We start from the raw sequence: 18,953 nt of genomic DNA on the forward strand, positions 1-18,953 counted from the left end.
ACCATTACACTCTTAAATTTTACTTAGAAGATTTAAATGGGGAAAGTTGATTGGTCTATATAATTTTAGAATTTTACCTAGGTTTTTATATGAATCAATTTGTAAAAATAAACTATTTCAATTATAACATGCTTTAGTTGTAAATTCATGTTTATAATTGCATAGCTTCAAGTATTAACACACATAATTTAAAGTATTTAGAAAGGCAAATATAGTAAATTTAAACAATTATCACTAATGTGGCTTTAAAATATGCCATGAGTTTTCATTTTCTAATATTCTGTAATAACTGTGCCAGTGTCATAGAGACAAAGCTCTTAGTCTTTTTAAAAGAATTTGAATCTACAAATATTGAATCTAGAAATATTAAAAATTGCAACTCAGATAGTTCTGGAAAAAATACCATGCGTGTGTAGACAGAGAATGAGTGCTCAAATAATAAAGCAAATAGTGTAAAGTGTTAACAGTAGGTGACTTTGGGTAAAGGGTTTATGGGTATCCTTTAAACTCTACTTATGCTGGCAACTTTTCTAGAAGTTCAAAATTATTTCTAAATAAGTTTAAATGAAGAACTGACACATGGACTGACACAGTGACATAAGTGGAAATGGACAGTGTACTTGGAAATAAATGCATCTGTTGAATAAAAAAGTGGGGGAGTACGATAGTTTATCCCCTTCTTTTCAGTTTAAAAACCAAAGCCATTAGCTAAGTAATGATTTTTGTAAATACTTTTTTTCATTCTGAAAGCTAGCCTTTAAATAGAAATAGCTGCTCTTCTACTTTTCCTTTCCTTGTACAAACTCTGTGTTCCCCATACTTGAATCTGCAAGCAGAGTACTGTCCCACCCCATCTAAGTCTGCACAGGGATCAGACATGGGAACTCATCTGCAGCGATTCTGGACCAGTCATTTTCTGTTGACCTTGCTGGCAAATGCTTTCTGATCTCATATTGCTTATAGCTGTGTCTTTAATTTCTTTGATATTCAGTGAGGAATCCCCACAGCTAGGATCTACAGTCAGATCATTATAAATGACAATTTTGGTTTGGTAAGGAGGTGCAAGTGGAGATCATTACATGATATCAGCTATAAGGGAAAAACTGCAACATATGTCATCTTGGAAATCCTCAAAATTCCAGAGTTAAAATGAATCGGACCATTAGGCAACGTCTCTGTGAAATTTCAGATCCTACAGTGTTGTCAACAACAAACATGTCACCAATAACACAAATTCATCAAATGTCCCAGTTGAAAGTCATCTTTAATTATTGTTATTATTATCATCAGCAGCAGCATCATTATCATTAGCACAAAACTAAATCCACTAATAAAGCAAAAACCACACCCCAAAGGCAGGTCTTAATGACAGTGAATCAATAACATTATCTTCATGTACAAGGGACAGCACCCTGAGGATAAAGACCATATCACAGCTTGATAATCAATTCAATAATTCAGCCAACATTATTGAGCACCTAAGCACAATAGGAGATTTTAAAATGTGTACAAGAATCCCTGCTTTCAAGGAGTTTTACAGTCTAGTAGGAGGTATTGAAGAATATCAAGAACACAGGACCACATGAAATCAGTGACATAATGGAATCAGTGCCACATATGAATATTGGAGAGGGGCATCACATGAGACTAATGTCACATTCAGTTAGGGGCAATCACATTCAGTTAGGGATAATCAGAAAAGGCTCCTTAGAGAAGGTGGCATCTGAGCTGGGCTTTGAGAAACTGGAAGGATTTTGGCAGACTGGCATGTGGAGAATGGGTATGGCAGGTGGAGAAAATAGTGTGGGCCAAAGCATGGCCATGGGAAAGCTAGTGGCATGTTTGGGGAGGGAACAATAGTCCAGTTTGGCTAGGATATAGGATCTGTGTAAGTGGGAATGGTGTGATAAAATGCTACAAGCTTTATGGGGACCATATTTTGAATGGCTCTGAATGACAGGCTATAACTTCAGATCTTTAACTTATGTCACAGTAACTATATTTATCCACAGCAATAAAATATGCAATTATTTATGAAGAGATATAGTTATTTCAGTTCCAGATTTCTTAGGGAAACTCATGTGGTTTCTAGGCAATGTTATTGCCTTGCTAACAAAAATGTCCCAGCATTTAACACCAATCAACCTATAGTAGAATTTTCTATTCTGCATGCAACTAAACCTCTTCCCTCAAAGTCTATTCTTCCCATCCATCCAGGGACCACACTTCTTCCCACTCCCACCAGTTCTTGTGGCACATGATCCGTTGAGGCAAGTCTAACTCAGGATTTCCAGCCATAACTGCTACCCTGAAACTATTACCCATAGCCTTGAGAAGTGAGAGTGGTGGTGGCAGGAGTAGTGAACAATGTCATGAAAATGTAGCCATCTGAGAAAGTCTATGGAATCCCCATCCCAAGGGTCAAGCTTAGTTCTCTGAAACTGGAATTCCTGGTCCTCCACTAAGTTTGGTCCAGAGGACAACTGGAGGGGTCCTGGAACTCACAGTGCCTAATTAAGGTCATCTTTTAGAGTTTCCTCTTATTCACATCTTTTAGAGTCAGTGAATTCCTTAAAGGAATGACATTTCATGTGGGTTACAAGTTACTTAAAGGCTTCCTGGGTCTGAGCCTGTTGAAGCTGTGGATAGACCGGGGTGAATTTCTTTTGCTAACCAAGGAACACTGTAGGCTTTGTCTTTGCCCAACAGGCTGGTAGTTGGGAACTTCTCGAGTGCAATGACAGTTGAAAGATGCTAAAGAATAGTTTTCTTAGGTGACCAAGCTAAAGAAGTAAGCTATTTAAACCAACCCAGGAAGGCTTAGGATAACAAGTTGCCATGGCCACACTGCCTGCAGCTAGTCAGTCTTTCAGCTCTTTCCTGGAACGATACCTCCTCTGGAGGAAGTCATGGATAGCAGTAGTGATGCCCCATGTCACGCTGGACCTTAGGATGACCAGGGAACCTCCACGGTAGATCAAGAACACCTTTCGGCCCCGAGTGTCCCACACGTCCTGGGCAGAGGCCCACAGGCTTGGCATGCTCTGCCAGCCAATATGGGACTGCATATTGGCAACTAGCACAATCAGAGGATACAGAACTAGGCAGGTGATTGTTCCATTGACACTCCCAGACACCAAAGCAGGAACCCAATGGGGCAGGCCTTGCTCTGCCAAGCTATCCTGAATGGGATCCTTGAAGGAGAAATACAGAGCACTCCCCAGGCTGTTCCTGATAAGGACAGGCCAGAACCCGCGATAGTAACCCAGCGACAGCCGCCCCCAAAGCCCATAAGAGTGGAATTCCTTGAGAATGCTGAAGGTGCTGGGAAAGCGAGCTTGCTTGCGACCATCCTGGAGCACATTTTGCACCCTTTCAAAGGGGCTGAGTGCCACAGCCTCCACTACACCAGACATGAGCCCTGCAGCCCAGCGGTGTCCCAGGGAGTGTGGCCCAACAGGGGAGAGACAATACAGCAGGCTATCATAAGTCCCAAACAGCAGAGTCCCTTGCAACGTCTTGGAGAGAAGAGGCGGGTAGATTCCCCGGTAGAAGTATTGAGGGCCTTCATGCCAAAGCTGCCGCACAGCCTCTGACACCGCCACAGCATGGATCTGTTGCCGGAACACAACCTTATAGATAGGAAAGGTCAGAAAGGTAGACATAAAGTTGGAAACGGCCCCAAGGGCGTAGGCCTGGGAGTGCCAGCTTCTCTTTCCCGGAGACTCTGTTCGTGTCCAGTGCTGAAGCTCCTTCCCGGGAGAGTGGTTCTGTTCCCCCATGCTGAAGATAACTGGGTGCAGAAGGAAGAGATTGGCAAGAGTGGAAAGAAAAGAGGTTAGACTGACCAATGAAATCTGTTGGTGAGCATTTTCATTGCTTAGTTAGAAACAGAGTTCCAAGAAACTCAGCTCTAAGGAAACAAGCAACTTGGGGGGCCAGTTTCTGAGAAACAAGCGCTCTCTTAAGAAAGAATTCATCCACTTTAAATTAAAACAAAGGCAGTGAGTTTTGCTGAACAGAGACACCTCTACAGTGTTTTTCTGATCCAGCAAATACTCTCATATTCAAAGAAGGTTGAAGGTTGAAGAAAATAAAATTGGGAAAGGAGGGCTCCGAAACCTTACTGCATTCACCACATGAAATCCTGCATTTGATAAACTGTTAAAATAATAAGTTGCTATTCTCTTTCCAAAAAGTGGCACTATCTTGTAGAGACAGAAAGGCATTCAAAAGTTGTAGTCCAGTACCTTCTCTAAAAGTTGGTAGTAAATTTAGGGAGCGGGGAATCTCCTTGCCTCTCTTTCTGCAGATTCCTGACGATGTGGTAGCTGTTTCATGGCAACACCCCGCCCCCCTCTCCCAGTTGACGAACAGAAAGATTAGCTGTTCCTGGAAGTTTAGCATGAAAAGGCTCCGTACCTGACAGTTTCCAAGCTTAACCTTGTAGACCTGTAGCTATATAACAGTGCAGGGGTTCTCAGCGTACATGCTACTGACATTTGGGGCCAGATAATTCTTTGTCATAGGTGCCTGCCCTGTGCATCGTGCAATGTTTAGCAGCATCCTGGTCTCTACTCACTGGATGCCAGTAGCACCAGCTGTGACCTGCCCAGCTCTGACAGACAAAAATATCTAAAAACATTGCCATATGTCCCCGAGGGGGGCGGGGTAGGGAAGAGGTAAAATTGCCCCTGGTTCAGAACCACTATACTAGAGGGAAGAGGCCGTTCAAGGCTTCCAAAATATTGCTCCTACCCCAGAATGGTCTGGGAGCAGATGGACTTGTATGAAAGGTAACTGGGGAGCCAGAGTCCATGAAGAAAATTTGGGATCAAGAAGAAATGAATGTTCAGTGCAGATCTGAGAACCTGAGGGAGTCTTTCAGGAAGGAACTAGGGGTGAGACGAGAGGGTGTGCTGTGCGGGGGGGGGGGGGGATGGTGTGTGGAGGAGAGGAACAGGAAGCTGTGTGGGTAGGGGAGGCGGGGAGAAGGGGACAGGGCATGATGGTCGGGCAGGGGACTCACATCTAGATTGACAGGAAGCCTGGTAGGAACTGCAGACCCAGAGGTTTCACACAGAACCCTGGGCTGTGTGGTCCCAAGAGGAGAGGGGTGTTGAGGCTCTAATTACGCTAGGCTGTTCAATAGAAACAAAGGGGGGTCCCCCAGGCTGAGGCACTGAGGGAGGGCTAGGAGCCAGGCACTGCAAGAAGCCCACTGCAGCCTTCCCTGGGCTGCCGCACTCAGAACCTGCCTTGAAGTGCTTCTCCTTCCAGAATCGCCCCCCTTAAGCTCCTCCCTGGTTCTTGCTCCTGCTCTGTCCATGACTCCACAACTGACCTTACAATCCACCTCAGCCACAGCCTCTCTAGGTGGAGCGGGTGGAGCACAGTCTCCTGTGCTCTGCCTCCACCCCTCCCCCAACCCCAGCAGTCCAGGTGTGCCTTAAACCTCAGCTCCTTTACCCTCATGGCCAGAAGGACGCTGGGAGAGCTCCTCTGCCTTGGACCCTTTAGCTGAGAACTGGCCAGGAGCAAAGGCTCAAGAGGCCCACTCCTTGCATCCCTCTGGGGCACTTCTGGGCCCCTGGCAGCCACCTCCATCTCTCTGGAGCCAAAGGGGACCCCTCCCGCACGCCTGGGCAGGAGGTAGCTCCAGTCAGGCCCCCAAAGTCACAGGGGCGCCTGATATTACTCAGCATTCCTACCAAGGATTTCTTCCCCAAGTTTTACCTGCACCTCCGTAAGGTCAGGTGGCCAGGGAAACGTTTGTCCCCTCTTCTATCTCAGAGTGCAGTAATGTTCCACTTCCTCCCCACATTTTCCTGAGTAACCTGTAAACATGTGTTGATTGACTGCATAGGGAGGGCTGACTTAGCAGAAAGAAAACTGGGCTAGAATTTGGCAGACCAGAATTTTCAGTGCCAGTTCTCTTATCAACTTCTTGTGTGACCTTTAGAAATATATTGACATCTTGGCGCGTAATGCATCTCAGTTGTAAAATCAGCAGACAGAGAGGAATGCTCTCTAGGCATCCTCATACTGTGCATGTGGCAGGCGGCTGACATGGGGGAATTCAGGCCAGTATTTGATAGAGGAATTGTGCTTTTTCCATCCATGGTTCCTTCTGTCATTTTTGCCAGTCATTTTCAGGGACTAAAGCTGAACAATAATTTAGAAACAATTTACCTTAAATATCTGTCATCATTTTATAAATCTAATCTTCCCGTTTTATGGGGGAGGGGGAGCCTACTTTACTCCCATGTGCTTTTCCCTTAAAATGCCAGCCTTTGGGGCAGACAGACCTGAGCCTGAATTCTCCCTCCACCACTTGCTTAGCTGTGTGACCTTAGGCAAGACACTTCCTCAGTCTCAGTTTCTTCAGCTACAAACTAAGGACAATAGACCTCCCTCAAAAGGTTGTTGCAAAGATTAACAAAATAAAATGAGATAAAGTGGTTGACCATCCATGGCATGGTGGCCTCAGTAAACAGTATTTTTTTAAAAAAGATGCTTCCCGACCTCATCATCTGTGAGGATGCCGCAGACACTCCTGCAGGATACTCAGAACCAGATGAAGTGGTATCTTGTGTTCACATGAGAGGCAAGGAAGACCTCTCTTCTGTGAATGCAAAGGTGTTATATAAACGATCCAAGACAGCCTGGCCCCTTAAACAAGAATTTCCAAATAGAGGCCACAGAATGAGTCTGGAGTCAGCCTACAGCAGTTACCCCCTGGACTCCATGATGTGCCTCCTATGTTTACAACCTAGTAAAGTGAGCCAAGGGGATTCCAGACTCCCCTGGCCAGTCTAGCCCAGATGCACAGCTTGCATGACTGCGCCAGGATCCAGCCCTACGTTTCTCTGTTCATTCCGGCATCCTTCAGCCATTCCTTTGGCGAGCTCACAAACACATATTGATCATCTACGAAATCACTGTAGGTAAGTCACTGTGGAGCCAGAGGTGAACAGGACTTGGTACCTGCCCTCGAGGGCTTGGGAATCTAGTTGGGGAGACAAGTCAACCATGAGCTAAACTATACTGGGAGGTAAAATAAAGCGTACACTAATCAAGGTCAGAGCAAAACGTAAGAGCAATTTATTTCACCTAGGATAGGGAGCAGCCAAAATTTTCTCTGAGGAGGAGCAGCTGACTTGATCCTTAACCAGTGAGCAGGCTCTCGTTAGGTGGAGGAGTGACAGCAGGAGTTCTAGGCTGAGGAAGAGGCCTAAGGCACAGATGCCTAAAACATGAGTGGTACCTGGCTCTGGATACAGGCTGTGGGAAGAAGAGAGATCTGTGGGTGACAGAGACAAGCCGATGTAAAATGAGGGCCTTGTTTGTTTTCCCCACTGTAGTGCATTATAGCATAAAGATACAGCCTCTGGAGTCAGACAGCCCTGGGTTTGAATTTCACTGTGCCACTTCCTAGCTTTATGACCCTGGCCAAATCTCTTCCACTCTCTGAGCCTCAGTATCCTTATCTGTAAAATGATTGTCATGAAGGTTTCATGTTATGAAGTATATAAAATGCTTAGTGCATTACCCGGTATACAAGTTGGTCCATAAATTATATTAGTAGCTTGATTTAAAAAAAAATGAGATCCCAGTAATATAGGTAAGATTACAACAACATTGTTCTAAAGGCTGAAATCAGTCTAATGCACTGGGTCATCTGCAGAGTACATTTTGAATTGTTTGTTTGAAATGAACCTATCTACGAAACAGAAACAGAGTCACGGACATGGAGAACAGATTGGTAGTTGCCAAGGGGGTGGGGATTGGGAGAGGGATGGTGTGGGAGGTTGGGGTTAGCAGATGTGAGCTTTTATATATAGAATGGATAAACAGCAAGGTCCTACTGTACAGCACAGGGAACTATATTCAATATCCTATGATAAACCGTCATGGAAAAGAATAGATAAAGAAAGAATGCATATATATGTATAACTGAATTACTTTGCTGTACAGCAGATATTAACACAACATGGTAAATCAACTGTACTTCAATTAAAAAATATTGATAAAAAATAAAATGAAGGAAGATTTTTTTTTTAATTTCTTGCTTGGAAGACAACAGAGAAGAGTCCTTCATGGGCTTTGGGGTCTGACGTCCCCGGACTAGAGTCCCAGTGCCTGCACTTACAAGGTGTGTTAACCTCCCTGAAACTCAGTTTTCCTATCTGCAAAATGGGATAACAATGCCTGTCTCAACAGCGTTGCTGAGAAACTTAAATAAGATAACAGATGGAAAGTTCCTGGCACAGAGGAGGCAGGCAGCCAAGGGCAGCTATTGTTGCTTCAACTAATAGCTTTACCTCTCTAACCTTCAGGATTTTTAGGTTTCTTTGTTGAAATTGGAAAATGTGGTCTCATTAGAGCCATGAATTGGAACACACTGCCACACATGAGGCCAGAGATCAGGGATGCCCTATATCTAATTGGAGCTAGCTTAGCAAATCCTCCTCCCAGTCTTGCAGGAAGAGACACTCACTTTGTTCTAATGGCCCAATCCAGGCACCTGTACACAATCTGTTTCCTTCCACTATTTTTTGTCAGAGCTATAAGATCTATTCTTTGTTCTATTTGATCCCACACCCACCAGGTCCAACTGCAGATCACCTACCTTGGCGATGAAGCCAATTTAAACACAGAACAAGAATCTGCAAGAGACCCTGGGTCAGATGTCATGATATCGGGGAGCAAAAGCAAGAGTCTGAAGGAAACCCTAGAGCTGCTGCTAGCATCACCCCGATTGTGTGAAGCGAGCCTTTACTTCCTCCACCCTCCACCCTCCAACTCCCCACACTCTTCCATCCACGAACAAGCCCACAGTCCTCAGATGGAAGGTGCTTCATCTCCAAATGTGCGTTGTTTACTCCAAGGAACTCTAGGTATTGAGGTAGTCAATAAGAAAGCAGAAAGGAGAAGGCGAAGTACGCAGGTTGAAGACAACCCAACAGCAGTCGAAGGGCATCAGATAGTTCACTTGCTTCGACGCATCAGGAGTCAAGAACAAGCCCTGAAAGGGGCCTCCTAACCACAATCTACCTAAGGGAAGTAAGACCTGTTCTTCAAGAACCAGAAATCATGGAAAATGGTACAGATTTCTCTACCACTGGCTTCACAGCCCATTCACTCTGGACAGCCCTGCATGCCGTTTCCATGGAGTTGCTCCTTCTCTGGGGCCAGTGATGCCAAATCCAGCAAAGGAGAGGTCCCCTCAAGAGCTCACAGAAGGGCAACCTAGCAACGTGTCCTCAAGCCAAGAAATGAAAGAGCTATATCAGCGGCAGAGAGCTGTAGTTCGGGGGTTAGGTCAAATTGTGTTTCATTTCTCACGCTTCTTCCTCAAGTACAAGTTGAGAGAGAAAATGTTAGGAAGAAAGATTGTAGGGGAGTGGTCCTTAACCATTTCTGGGCCACAGACTCATTTGAAAATCTACAAAGCTAAGACTCAGAAGAATACAGAGAGTCCAACTTCTACTCTTTGCAAACAATTTCAGGAAGGACCCTAGATAGGAAACTCTGCTCTGGAGTTACATTTCACGACAGATATGGTATAGACAGATACACTGGCCACAGCCCCATTTACTTATTACCACCAGCATAACGTGGTGTCTCCCGCAGTTGTTCACAAACCTCTCTACACCTCAGAATTAACTACAGCACTGGTTAAAAATATAAATTATCCTCCCCAGCCCTAGTCCTAGTAAATCCGAATCCCCCAGAGGTAGGGCTTAGGAATCTACATTTCTAACAAGCTTTTCAAAATGATTCTGAGGCAGCCAGCCTTGTACCCATGCTTTGGTTAACAGCATGGATTCTGGTGTCAGGGAGACGGGATACAAGTTTTGGCTTCACCTTGTAATTTCAGGCAAGTCATTTCACCTCTCTGAGTCTAATCTCCTTTGGGGGTCATAAGATGTAAAAATAACTTTTTACTTAAAGAAAAAGCAGGCAGCTTGTTGTAGTGTAAAAATGAGAAAGAACAGTGCCTCAGTTTCCTCTTCTGTACAATAGGTACCATAAAAGTTCCCTACCTCTTCCCACTGCCTCCCCAAGCCCTCTCTCAGCACTACCAGCACAGCAAGACTGCTTTTGAGCTGGTTTAAGCCCACCCGCTGCCCCAAGGCAGCTCAGCGGGGCAAATTGTTGGCATCTGGAGAACAGACTTGGGTGTAAAACCGGATGCTGATACTTATTTGCTGTATGATGTCAGGCAAGACGCCTAACCTTTCTATGACTGTTTCCTCATCTGAAAAATGGAGATAATAGTCCTTGCTCACCAGTTCTATACAGTAGTTCCAAGTGGGCCTTCCCATCTCCACTTTGGCTTTGGCTTTTCTCAACTCACCCTCAATCTGAGAGTAGAGAGGAGTGTTTACAAGGGGCAGCCTTTGAAATCAGTCAAGTCGACTTGGGTGTGAGCTCGTAGCTCTGCACTTCCTAACCATAGTGACTGGATGCTTAAGTCCCCTCTCTGTTAAATGGGCATACCGCTACTCCTTCACAAGGCTGCTGAGATGAATGAATGAGATGTCCGTGCAAGCGCGTTTGCACGCAGAAAGCGCTCAGTAAATGATTTTCCTCCCTTCCCCCTATACAAAGGTGAGGAACTCTTATTGTTCACTTGGTTTCTGTCCCACCTCGTGTTTAAGGCATCCGGTCTCAAAGCGCGGAGGACCACAGAGGTGTAAGGGGAGAAGGAGAAAGGAAGCGAGGGGGAAGCAGCAAACTCACGGGTAAAATGCAAATCGGCCCAGTCCGAGTGTCCGAGCTGCACTTGACACCGCACCGGCTCCCGCGCCTGTGTGCCGCAGCCCCAGCCGGCCGTCTCCCCCCTTTTGCTAGCAATGGCCTCGGGCAGGAGGCTGCGCGGGGAGGCCGCCCCCTCGCCCCGTTGATTGGCCGCTCCGCCCGACTCATCTTGCTCTTTTGTCACAATGGGCAGAGGCTAAAAGAAGCGGCGGCTGCTGGGAGGGCCCAGCGGGTGGGCGGGGGCGGCCGCTGCTGCCTTGGGAACCGCGCTGCCTAGACTCGGCTACCCTTAGCTGGGTGAAGCGGCTCCGTCTGGCGGCTCCGGGTCGCTTAGCGGCTGAGGAGGCGTCATCTTTTTCCCCTGCAGGGCCACGGTGACCGGAAGGCGGCATCCATAGCTGCCCACGCCGGAGCATGGGCTATCCACCAGCCCAACACAGGTAAAGAAAGGGGGCGCGATTGCCAGGCCCGGAGAGAGGAGGGAAAAGCCCCATCAGGACTAGGCGGCTCCCCGTTTGGGGAATCGGGGACTGCGAGGCAGGGGAAGGAGCACTCCCGCGGCCCCGCTGCGCTGAGGAGGGAGGTGGGTTCCACTGGATGCTGCCGAATGGGTAGGATTTGCCAGGATTGGCGGGAGGGCGTTTTCAGGGGGTAGTAATGGGGCGGGAAGGGTGGGGGGAATCGCAAGCTGTCTGCCTTGAATCCCCTTTGCATCTCCTGGTCCCTTCCTGGTGAGGGATATGTGGGTGTGCGTGTCCAACTCGCATTCCCTTTCTCCGTGGCAGGCCATCAAAGCCGAATCCGAACTTGAATTCTGTGTGGCTGATTGCGGAGCTGGTAGGCCAACGATTTCCCGGGGTGGGGTGTGGGGAAACCGCTTTGGCTTGTATTCACAAGGTGGGAGAGGGAATTTTCCGTCTGGCTACAGCGGAGGAGGGGTCGAGGGAGCAGGATGAGAGATGAGACTGCTTCTGACCTTTCCCTTCCCTGCCCTGCCCTCCGCGATGGTCCTGAGGACTGGGATCTGCAACCTCATATGGACAGAAGTAGACCTACCTCGGAATCGAGCTTTCTCACGGAGGCACCTGTTGCAGAGACTGAACGTGAAATAAAGGCGCGCACTTGTTTCTGAGCTCATATAAGAATCTTGAGAAATAACAGGGCAAACTTTGAGAAGGGGGTGTGGTTGAGACGTGAGACCATGAGTTTAATGGAGATCTTACTTGCTACCACAAATCTGTGAGACTTAGACCATTGCACTCTATTTTGAGAGCCCAATATCAGCTCCACACACTGACTATTTCACCTAGAATTCTAAGCAACAGTTGCTCTCCCACCTGGAGGCCTGGCAGGAGGGGATGGTTGTAGCTCTGAAAAGCACCCTGCTAGCACGGGGACACCCATTAGCTCCTGAAGGTTGTAATTGCCAGTTTCCCGCAGGATATTTTCAAGGCAGTGGACAAATGGAAAATGTACCTCAGGGTGTTCAGGAAGGTAAAGAAAGCGACCACAGACTGCTTTCCTGCAGTCTACTACCTTACTGACCTTTCCCCCTCCCCTTTTCTTTACAGTCCCTACTGAGATACAAGGAAGGCAGAGCCCAGAAACTTTGCTTTGGGAATTTCTCCTGCGGATTAGGCTTTCCTAAAAAGCCTGAGCATTTTGTTATATTCAGATAGACGATCATCGTCCGTCATGGCTAGCATCATTGCACGTGTGGGTAATAGCCGGTGGCAGAACACACCCTTGCCACCTTGGGCCCATTCCATGTTGAGGTCCCTAGGGAGGAGTCTTGGTCCTTTAAGGGTCAATATGGCAGAAAGAAACATGAAGTTGTTCTCGGGGAGGGTGGTGCCAGCCCAAGGGGAAGAAACCTTTGAAAACTGGCTGATCCAAGTCAATGGGGCCCTGCCAGATTGGAATATGTCTGAGGAGGAAAAGCTCAAGCGCTTGATGAAAACCCTTAGGGGCCCCGCGCGGGAGGTCATACGTTTGCTACAGGCGGCCAACCCCAACCTAAGTGTGGCAGATTTCTTGCGCGCCATGAAATTGGTGTTTGGGGATTCTGAAAGCAGTGTCACTGCCCATGGTAAATTTTTTAACACTTTGCAGGCACAAGGGGAGAAAACCTCCCTTTATGTGATCCGTTTAGAGATGCAGCTCCAGAATGCTATTCGGGCAGGGATCATAGCTGAGAAAGATACAAACCAGACTCGCCTGCACCAGCTCCTTTTAGGTGCTGAGCTGAATGGGGACCTGCACTTCAGGCTGAAGAATCTTCTCAGGATGTATGCAAATGAGCAGGAGCAGCTTCCCAATTTCCTGGAGTTAATCAAGATGATAAGGGAGGAAGAGGATTGGGATGACACTTTAATGAAACGGAAGCGGCCCAAAAGATCTGAGCTAATCGTGGAGAGGGCAGCAAGCCCTGTGGCATTTCAGGGCCCCCAGCCAATAGCCATCAGCACTGCTGATTGCGACGTGATAGAGGTAGGTGATACCCTCAGTGACTCAGATGAGGATGTGATCCTGGTGGAGTCTCAGAACCCTCCACTTACATCCATAGGTGCCCCTCCCCTCAGAGTCAGGGCCAGACTTCAGGCTCAACTACTGATCATCAATTCCCTAAACAGTTCCCAGGCTCAATCTCCTTCTACCAGTGGTTGTTCTGCATATAAGAATGATGGTCCTGGAGATATACGTAGAGGCAGGAAGAGAAAATATACAGTCCGCTGTTCACACTGTGGTGAGGAGGGCCACTCAAAGGAAACCTGTGACAGTGAGAGCAACAAGGCCCAGGTGTTTGAGAATGTAATCATCACCCTGCAGGAGCTGACACATACAGAGGAGAAGAAGTCAAAAGAGGTCCCTGGTGAACACAGTGACCTCTCTGAGCCACAGTAAGGAGCTAGACCCTGCCCCAAGTGAACCCTTAACTGTATTCAGAAACTGGTGATGGGGAAAACAGGGGAGGGGGTGGGGGAGGCTTCTATGTGCATGAATTAATCCACAAAGTGACTTTCATTGGGGAAGAAGAGGTTGTGAATACCAGCAAAATGGAGAGACAGCCTGACCTCTGTCCCTGCCCCCCCCCCATCTGCCTAAGGATCTATTCTGTGTGTGTGTCTATTTCCTTGATGACTTTATTCTTTTTGTGAAAGGGGTATAAGTCATTGTTAAACCTTCAAAAAATGAAGGAAAATACAAAACTAAAGTAAAAATTACCTGAAACTCTCCATCCTTGTATAACCATTGTCAGTCCTTGGATAAATGTCCTTCTAGATATTTCCCTATTCCTGCGTACCGAGATAGATAATAGATAAAAGTGATCAAATGTAAGTGCTCTTCTATTCTGTGTATTTTTTCACCAAACAATGTATGTTGTGGATTTTTATGGCAATTAATATATATAATCATCAAGTTTACTGTCTCCGTGTGTGATGTTACTTTTAGGAACATAGAAGGAAAATAATAAGAAAACTAGATATAGAAACTATAAATGAGGGGAGCTCATACTGTGAAGTGGTCGTTTATCAACCTCACTTAAGATGAGGAAAAGAGAAGCTGAAAGGAGCTATCTCCCAAAGAGTCCCTTATCACAACTGACCTTTCTCCTATATCACAGAGTCAAATTTGCACCCACTAGTTAATAATGTCCCAATGCTTTCTTAGCTAATGCATCTTGAGAAATCTGATGACAGGACAGGGGTGGCAGCAAAAATGAGAAGCGGGTATTTCAGGGGCTCCATTCCCGTTCGCTTTGGAAAGGGGTGGCTCTCCCTTCCCTGTGCAGATTCCCTAGATTGCTGCTACTACTGCTTCTGGACGCCACCTGGCGGCAACAACAAGACTGTCCTTTGGGTTGACACTACCCTCTGGCTCCTCCCCAATTACAGAGAAAGCAGCTACTTATGAGAGTTCAGTACCAGGAGGCTTGGCACGGCCCAAGCCTTACCCTAGCTACATGCTAGGGGACACCAGAAGCCCAAGGACTCCCAGCTAACCTCCCCCTGACCTAAGAAATGGGAATCACCAGGGAAAGATGAAAAGCAATCTGGATGCCAGGGCATGTGAAAACACGGGAATTAGAAAGCCAGAAAGCCCACATAGCCTTTCAGAACTGAGGGCATTAATATGGGAGACACCTTCCTGGACACCTGATCCTGCCCCATCTCATGGCTTCAGATTGGAGATGATTTTTTAAAATGACTGAAATGACCTCAGTCCTTGAGGGTCCCATGTTCTTTGTAGATATATCATTAGTTCCTATCCTTGTGAACAGGACAAGGTTGGTAGGGGGATGATTTTATTTAATTCAAGGTGTGGAGTGAAATGAATGCAGACCTGAGGGAGTCTGCCAGGAAGGAACTAGGGGTGAGAGGACAGGGTGTGCTGTGCGGGGCGGGGGGGGGATGGTGTGTGGAGGAGAGGAACAGGAAGCTGTGTGGGTAGGGGAGGCGGGGAGAAGGGGACAGGGCATGATGGTCGGGCAGGGGACTCACATCTAGATTGACAGGAAGCCTGGTAGGAACTGCAGACCCAGAGGTTTCACACAGAACCCTGGGCTGTGTGGTCCCAAGAGGAGAGGGGTGTTGAGGCTCTAATTACGCTAGGCTGTTCAATAGAAACAAAGGGGGGTCCCCCAGGCTGAGGCACTGAGGGAGGGCTAGGAGCCAGGCACTGCAAGAAGCCCACTGCAGCCTTCCCTGGGCTGCCGCACTCAGAACCTGCCTTGAAGTGCTTCTCCTTCCAGAATCGCCCCCCTTAAGCTCCTCCCTGGTTCTTGCTCCTGCTCTGTCCATGACTCCACAACTGACCTTACAATCCACCTCAGCCACAGCCTCTCTAGGTGGAGCGGGTGGAGCACAGTCTCCTGTGCTCTGCCTCCACCCCTCCCCCAACCCCAGCAGTCCAGGTGTGCCTTAAACCTCAGCTCCTTTACCCTCATGGCCAGAAGGACGCTGGGAGAGCTCCTCTGCCTTGGACCCTTTAGCTGAGAACTGGCCAGGAGCAAAGGCTCAAGAGGCCCACTCCTTGCATCCCTCTGGGGCACTTCTGGGCCCCTGGCAGCCACCTCCATCTCTCTGGAGCCAAAGGGGACCCCTCCCGCACGCCTGGGCAGGAGGTAGCTCCAGTCAGGCCCCCAAAGCCACAGGGGCACCCAACATCCTCTGACTCTTGTAGGTTTGTAGCCTCTTTTGTATCCTTCTCTAAATCTACCCTTGGAGGGAATCTGCCCACTCATTTATCCTAGATTAAAATATTACTCTTTCTGCTCACCTTTGCTCAATTTTACCCTATAAACACTTCTTGAATGATTTACCCAAATAAAGTTTATACTGTCATAATTTCTTTCTGGGACCAGGTAGAGTAAAAAGAAAAATAAATAAATGCTACACCTACCAGGGCCTTCCTTTTCACTGGAGTTAGCTCGGGGGTTCGGTATAGACCACTGCTTTGAAATCCTCTAATTCATTCCTTTTTCTTCCCGCCCCCAGTCCTTCTCTATGTCATATAAACTTGAAGTTGTCTCAATTTTTATTTCACCAAAATGATGCATACCCGATATTTTATTTCACTTTGTGCGACACTGGCTTTTCCTTATTTGGGAAGTATGTGTTCTCCCTATTTGGAAGAGATGGGAGACCTGGGCATTCAGATCAGTCTGAGGGTTATAGCCAAAAGAAAGCTTTTAAATAATTTTGTTTCTGATAGCCTTCATTTAAGATTATGGGTTTTCTCCCTTCCTTTTTCCCTTCAGTCTCATTAGACGCTAAGAGATGAAATGAGTCTTTTGTCACGAGAAACTAGCCTTTGAATGACCTTCTTTTGCGTTATCTCCCTCCTTCCAGATACTATTTTCCCTTGGTTTCCATGACACCTGTCTCACAGTTCCCACCCTAAGATCTTTTTTTGTGTGTGTGTAGTATGCGGGCCTTTCACTGTTGTGGCCTCTCCCGTTGCGGAGCACAGCCTCAGAGGCCATGGCTCACAGGCCCAGCTGCTCCGTGGCATGTGGGATCTTCCCGGACCGGGGCACGAACCCGTGTCCCCTGCATCGGCAGGCGAACTCTCAACCACTGCGCCACCAGGGAAGCCCTGAACAGTTTTATATCTTGACTGTGGTGGTTGTTACACAAATCTATACATGGGGTAAAACTGTATAGAGCTACGTGCACTCATGAAAATGAATGTGTGTAAAAAGTGATGACAACTGAATATGGTCTGTAGTCCAGTTAACAATACTGTACCAATATCAATTTCCTGGACTTGATATTTTATGGTAATTACATAAGATACTGTCATTGGGGGAAGCTTGGTGACAGGCACCTGAGCCTCTCAGCACTGCTTCTGCAACTTCCTGTGAGGCCATAATTATTTGAAAACAAAAGGGGGACTTCGCTGGTGGTCCAGTGGTTAAGACTCCAGGCTTCCAATGCAGAGGGCGTGGATTCAATCCCTTGGTCAGGGAACTAAGATCCCACATGCCTCGCAGCCAAGAAATAATAATAATAAATAAAAGTATACAAAATGTAGCATTAAAATGTTTTTTAAAAATAAATAATAACAGGGCTTCCCTGGTGGCGCAGTGGTTGAGAGTCCGCCTGCCGATATAGGGGACACGGGTTTGTGCCCCTGGTCCGGGAAGATCCCACATGCCGCGGAGCGGCTGGGCCCGTGGGCCATGGCTGCTGAGCCTGCGCGTCCGGAGCCTGTGCTCCGCGATGGGAGAGGCCACAACACTGAGAGGCCCGCGTACCGCAAAAAAAATTTTTTAATAAATAAATAAATAAATAAATAAAGTTTTTTTAAAAAAGCTATTGTGGGATTTCCAGAGTTTCAAAAAGTAGCCTTGGTGACTTTAATTATTAGAATCATTCTGTGCTAGTTCCTTTTCATGCATTGCTGGAGTAGTTTAAAAATTCCTTTTCCTTTTGGCAAGTTTTGCAAATATGTACTCAAAGGAAGTGCACTAGTGCTTCTTTTTAAAATTCTGACAGGTGTTTTATAATACAGTTTAAAATAAAATTACATGCACATGGTAAAAAAAGATCCTACTAAAAAAAAAAAAAGATCAGTACTATGTTTTTAGACCCTAAAGACTTTCGCTTATATAGGTTATAGATCTACCAATATTTACTATATTCAAATTCAAAACTGAAAATATCTAAAAACATTTATTAAGTCATTAAATAACAATAAACCTACATGTTAACGTAAACAACATATCTTATTAAAATAACTATTTTCCAAAACAAAAACTAATTTAGAAATATTTTATATTTTTGAAAATCCCTGTAATACAAGACAGCTAGACTCTCGTATTTGCTTCATCACTGTGATACGATTGTGGTTATTTTGGTTGATGTGTATGAAGAAAATCCAACCTTATGGAGATATGTAGTGGGAAAAAGGAGGATTTCCCAGAACTTTGAATGCGTCTCGGGTGTCAGGTGTCTCCAGGGTCCCTAGACCACACTTGAAGAACCACTGTGCTGGAGATACATACTGAAATATTTAGAAAGGAAATGTTAGGATGTCTGAAATTTGCCTTAAAATACTCCAACACACACACATACACATATACACGTCAATTCTCATTGTACATGGTAGTCATGTTCAATAAAATTACCTTGAGCAGTGAACTAGCAAATGCTGAGTCACTGCTCCTAACAGACAGACAGGGTAAGGTTCCTGCAAGCCCCATGTCACATTCTCATCAACCAATCAACATATAACCTTGTTTCACTTGTGTTTCTGTTTAAAGACACCTTATTTTATATTTCTTAAAATAATGAATTATATGCACTGTTTTTTTAAAATAAATTTATTTATTTATTTATTTATTTTTGGCTGCATTGGGTCTTCGTTGCTGCACGTGGGCTTTCTCTAGTTGCGATGAGCAGGGTCTACTCTTCATTGCAGTGCACGGGCTTCTCATTGCAGTGGCTTCTCTTGTGGTGGAGCACGGGCTCTAGGCACGTGGGCTTCGGTAGTTGTGGCACATGGGCTCAGTATTTGTGGCTCACGGGCTCTGGAGCACAGGCTCAGTAGTTGGGGCACAGGGGCTTAGCTGCTCCGCAGCTTGTGGGATCTTCCCAGACCAGGTCTCGAGCCCGTGTACCCTGCATTGGCAGGTGGGTTCCTAACCACTGTGTCACCAGGGAAGTCCCTGCACTGTTTCT

General features: G+C 46.5%; 3 protein-coding genes across 7 annotated transcripts in view; 1 reads left to right on the forward strand and 2 right to left on the reverse strand.

Moving 5' to 3' along the window:
* TMSB15B (thymosin beta 15B) overlaps positions 1 to 10,827 on the reverse strand; it is a 29,458-nt gene extending 18,631 nt beyond the window's left edge. Inside the window, exon 1 of the mRNA XM_082610296.1 lies at positions 10,750 to 10,827. The gene's annotated coding sequence lies outside the window, so the exon portion shown is untranslated. The remainder of the gene's footprint in view (positions 1 to 10,749) is intronic.
* Positions 1,264 to 10,845, reverse strand: SLC25A53 (solute carrier family 25 member 53). Of its 2 annotated transcripts, none has more exons than XM_082610294.1 (2): positions 10,750 to 10,845; positions 1,264 to 3,793 (listed from the first exon to the last, which is right to left on the reverse strand). In XM_082610294.1, the coding sequence occupies exon 2, from the start codon at positions 3,780 to 3,782 to the stop codon at positions 2,862 to 2,864; it is 921 nt and encodes a 306-aa protein (XP_082466420.1). In that variant the 5' UTR covers positions 3,783 to 3,793; positions 10,750 to 10,845; the 3' UTR covers positions 1,264 to 2,861. The 2 variants fall into 2 exon arrangements, with proteins under 2 accessions (XP_082466420.1, XP_082466419.1); XM_082610293.1 differs by lacking the exon at positions 10,750 to 10,845 and adding an exon at positions 7,114 to 7,150.
* Positions 10,846 to 10,939: 94 nt separating this feature from the next.
* ZCCHC18 (zinc finger CCHC-type containing 18) lies at positions 10,940 to 14,149 on the forward strand. 4 transcript variants are annotated; one of them, XM_082610321.1, is made up of 3 exons: positions 10,940 to 11,207; positions 11,553 to 11,604; positions 11,783 to 14,149. In XM_082610321.1, exon 3 carries the CDS (start codon positions 12,463 to 12,465, stop codon positions 13,669 to 13,671), a length of 1,209 nt encoding a protein of 402 aa, XP_082466447.1. In that variant the 5' UTR covers positions 10,940 to 11,207; positions 11,553 to 11,604; positions 11,783 to 12,462; the 3' UTR covers positions 13,672 to 14,149. The 4 variants fall into 4 exon arrangements, with proteins under 4 accessions (XP_082466447.1, XP_082466449.1, XP_082466450.1 ...); XM_082610323.1 differs by having other exon boundaries at positions 11,812 to 14,149; XM_082610324.1 differs by having other exon boundaries at positions 12,339 to 14,149.
* Positions 14,150 to 18,953: the final 4,804 nt, after the last annotated feature.

The sequence above is a fragment of the Mesoplodon mirus genome (genome assembly GCF_964341445.2).
Source record: "Mesoplodon mirus genome assembly, chromosome: X".
Lineage (NCBI taxonomy): Eukaryota > Metazoa > Chordata > Mammalia > Artiodactyla > Ziphiidae > Mesoplodon > Mesoplodon mirus.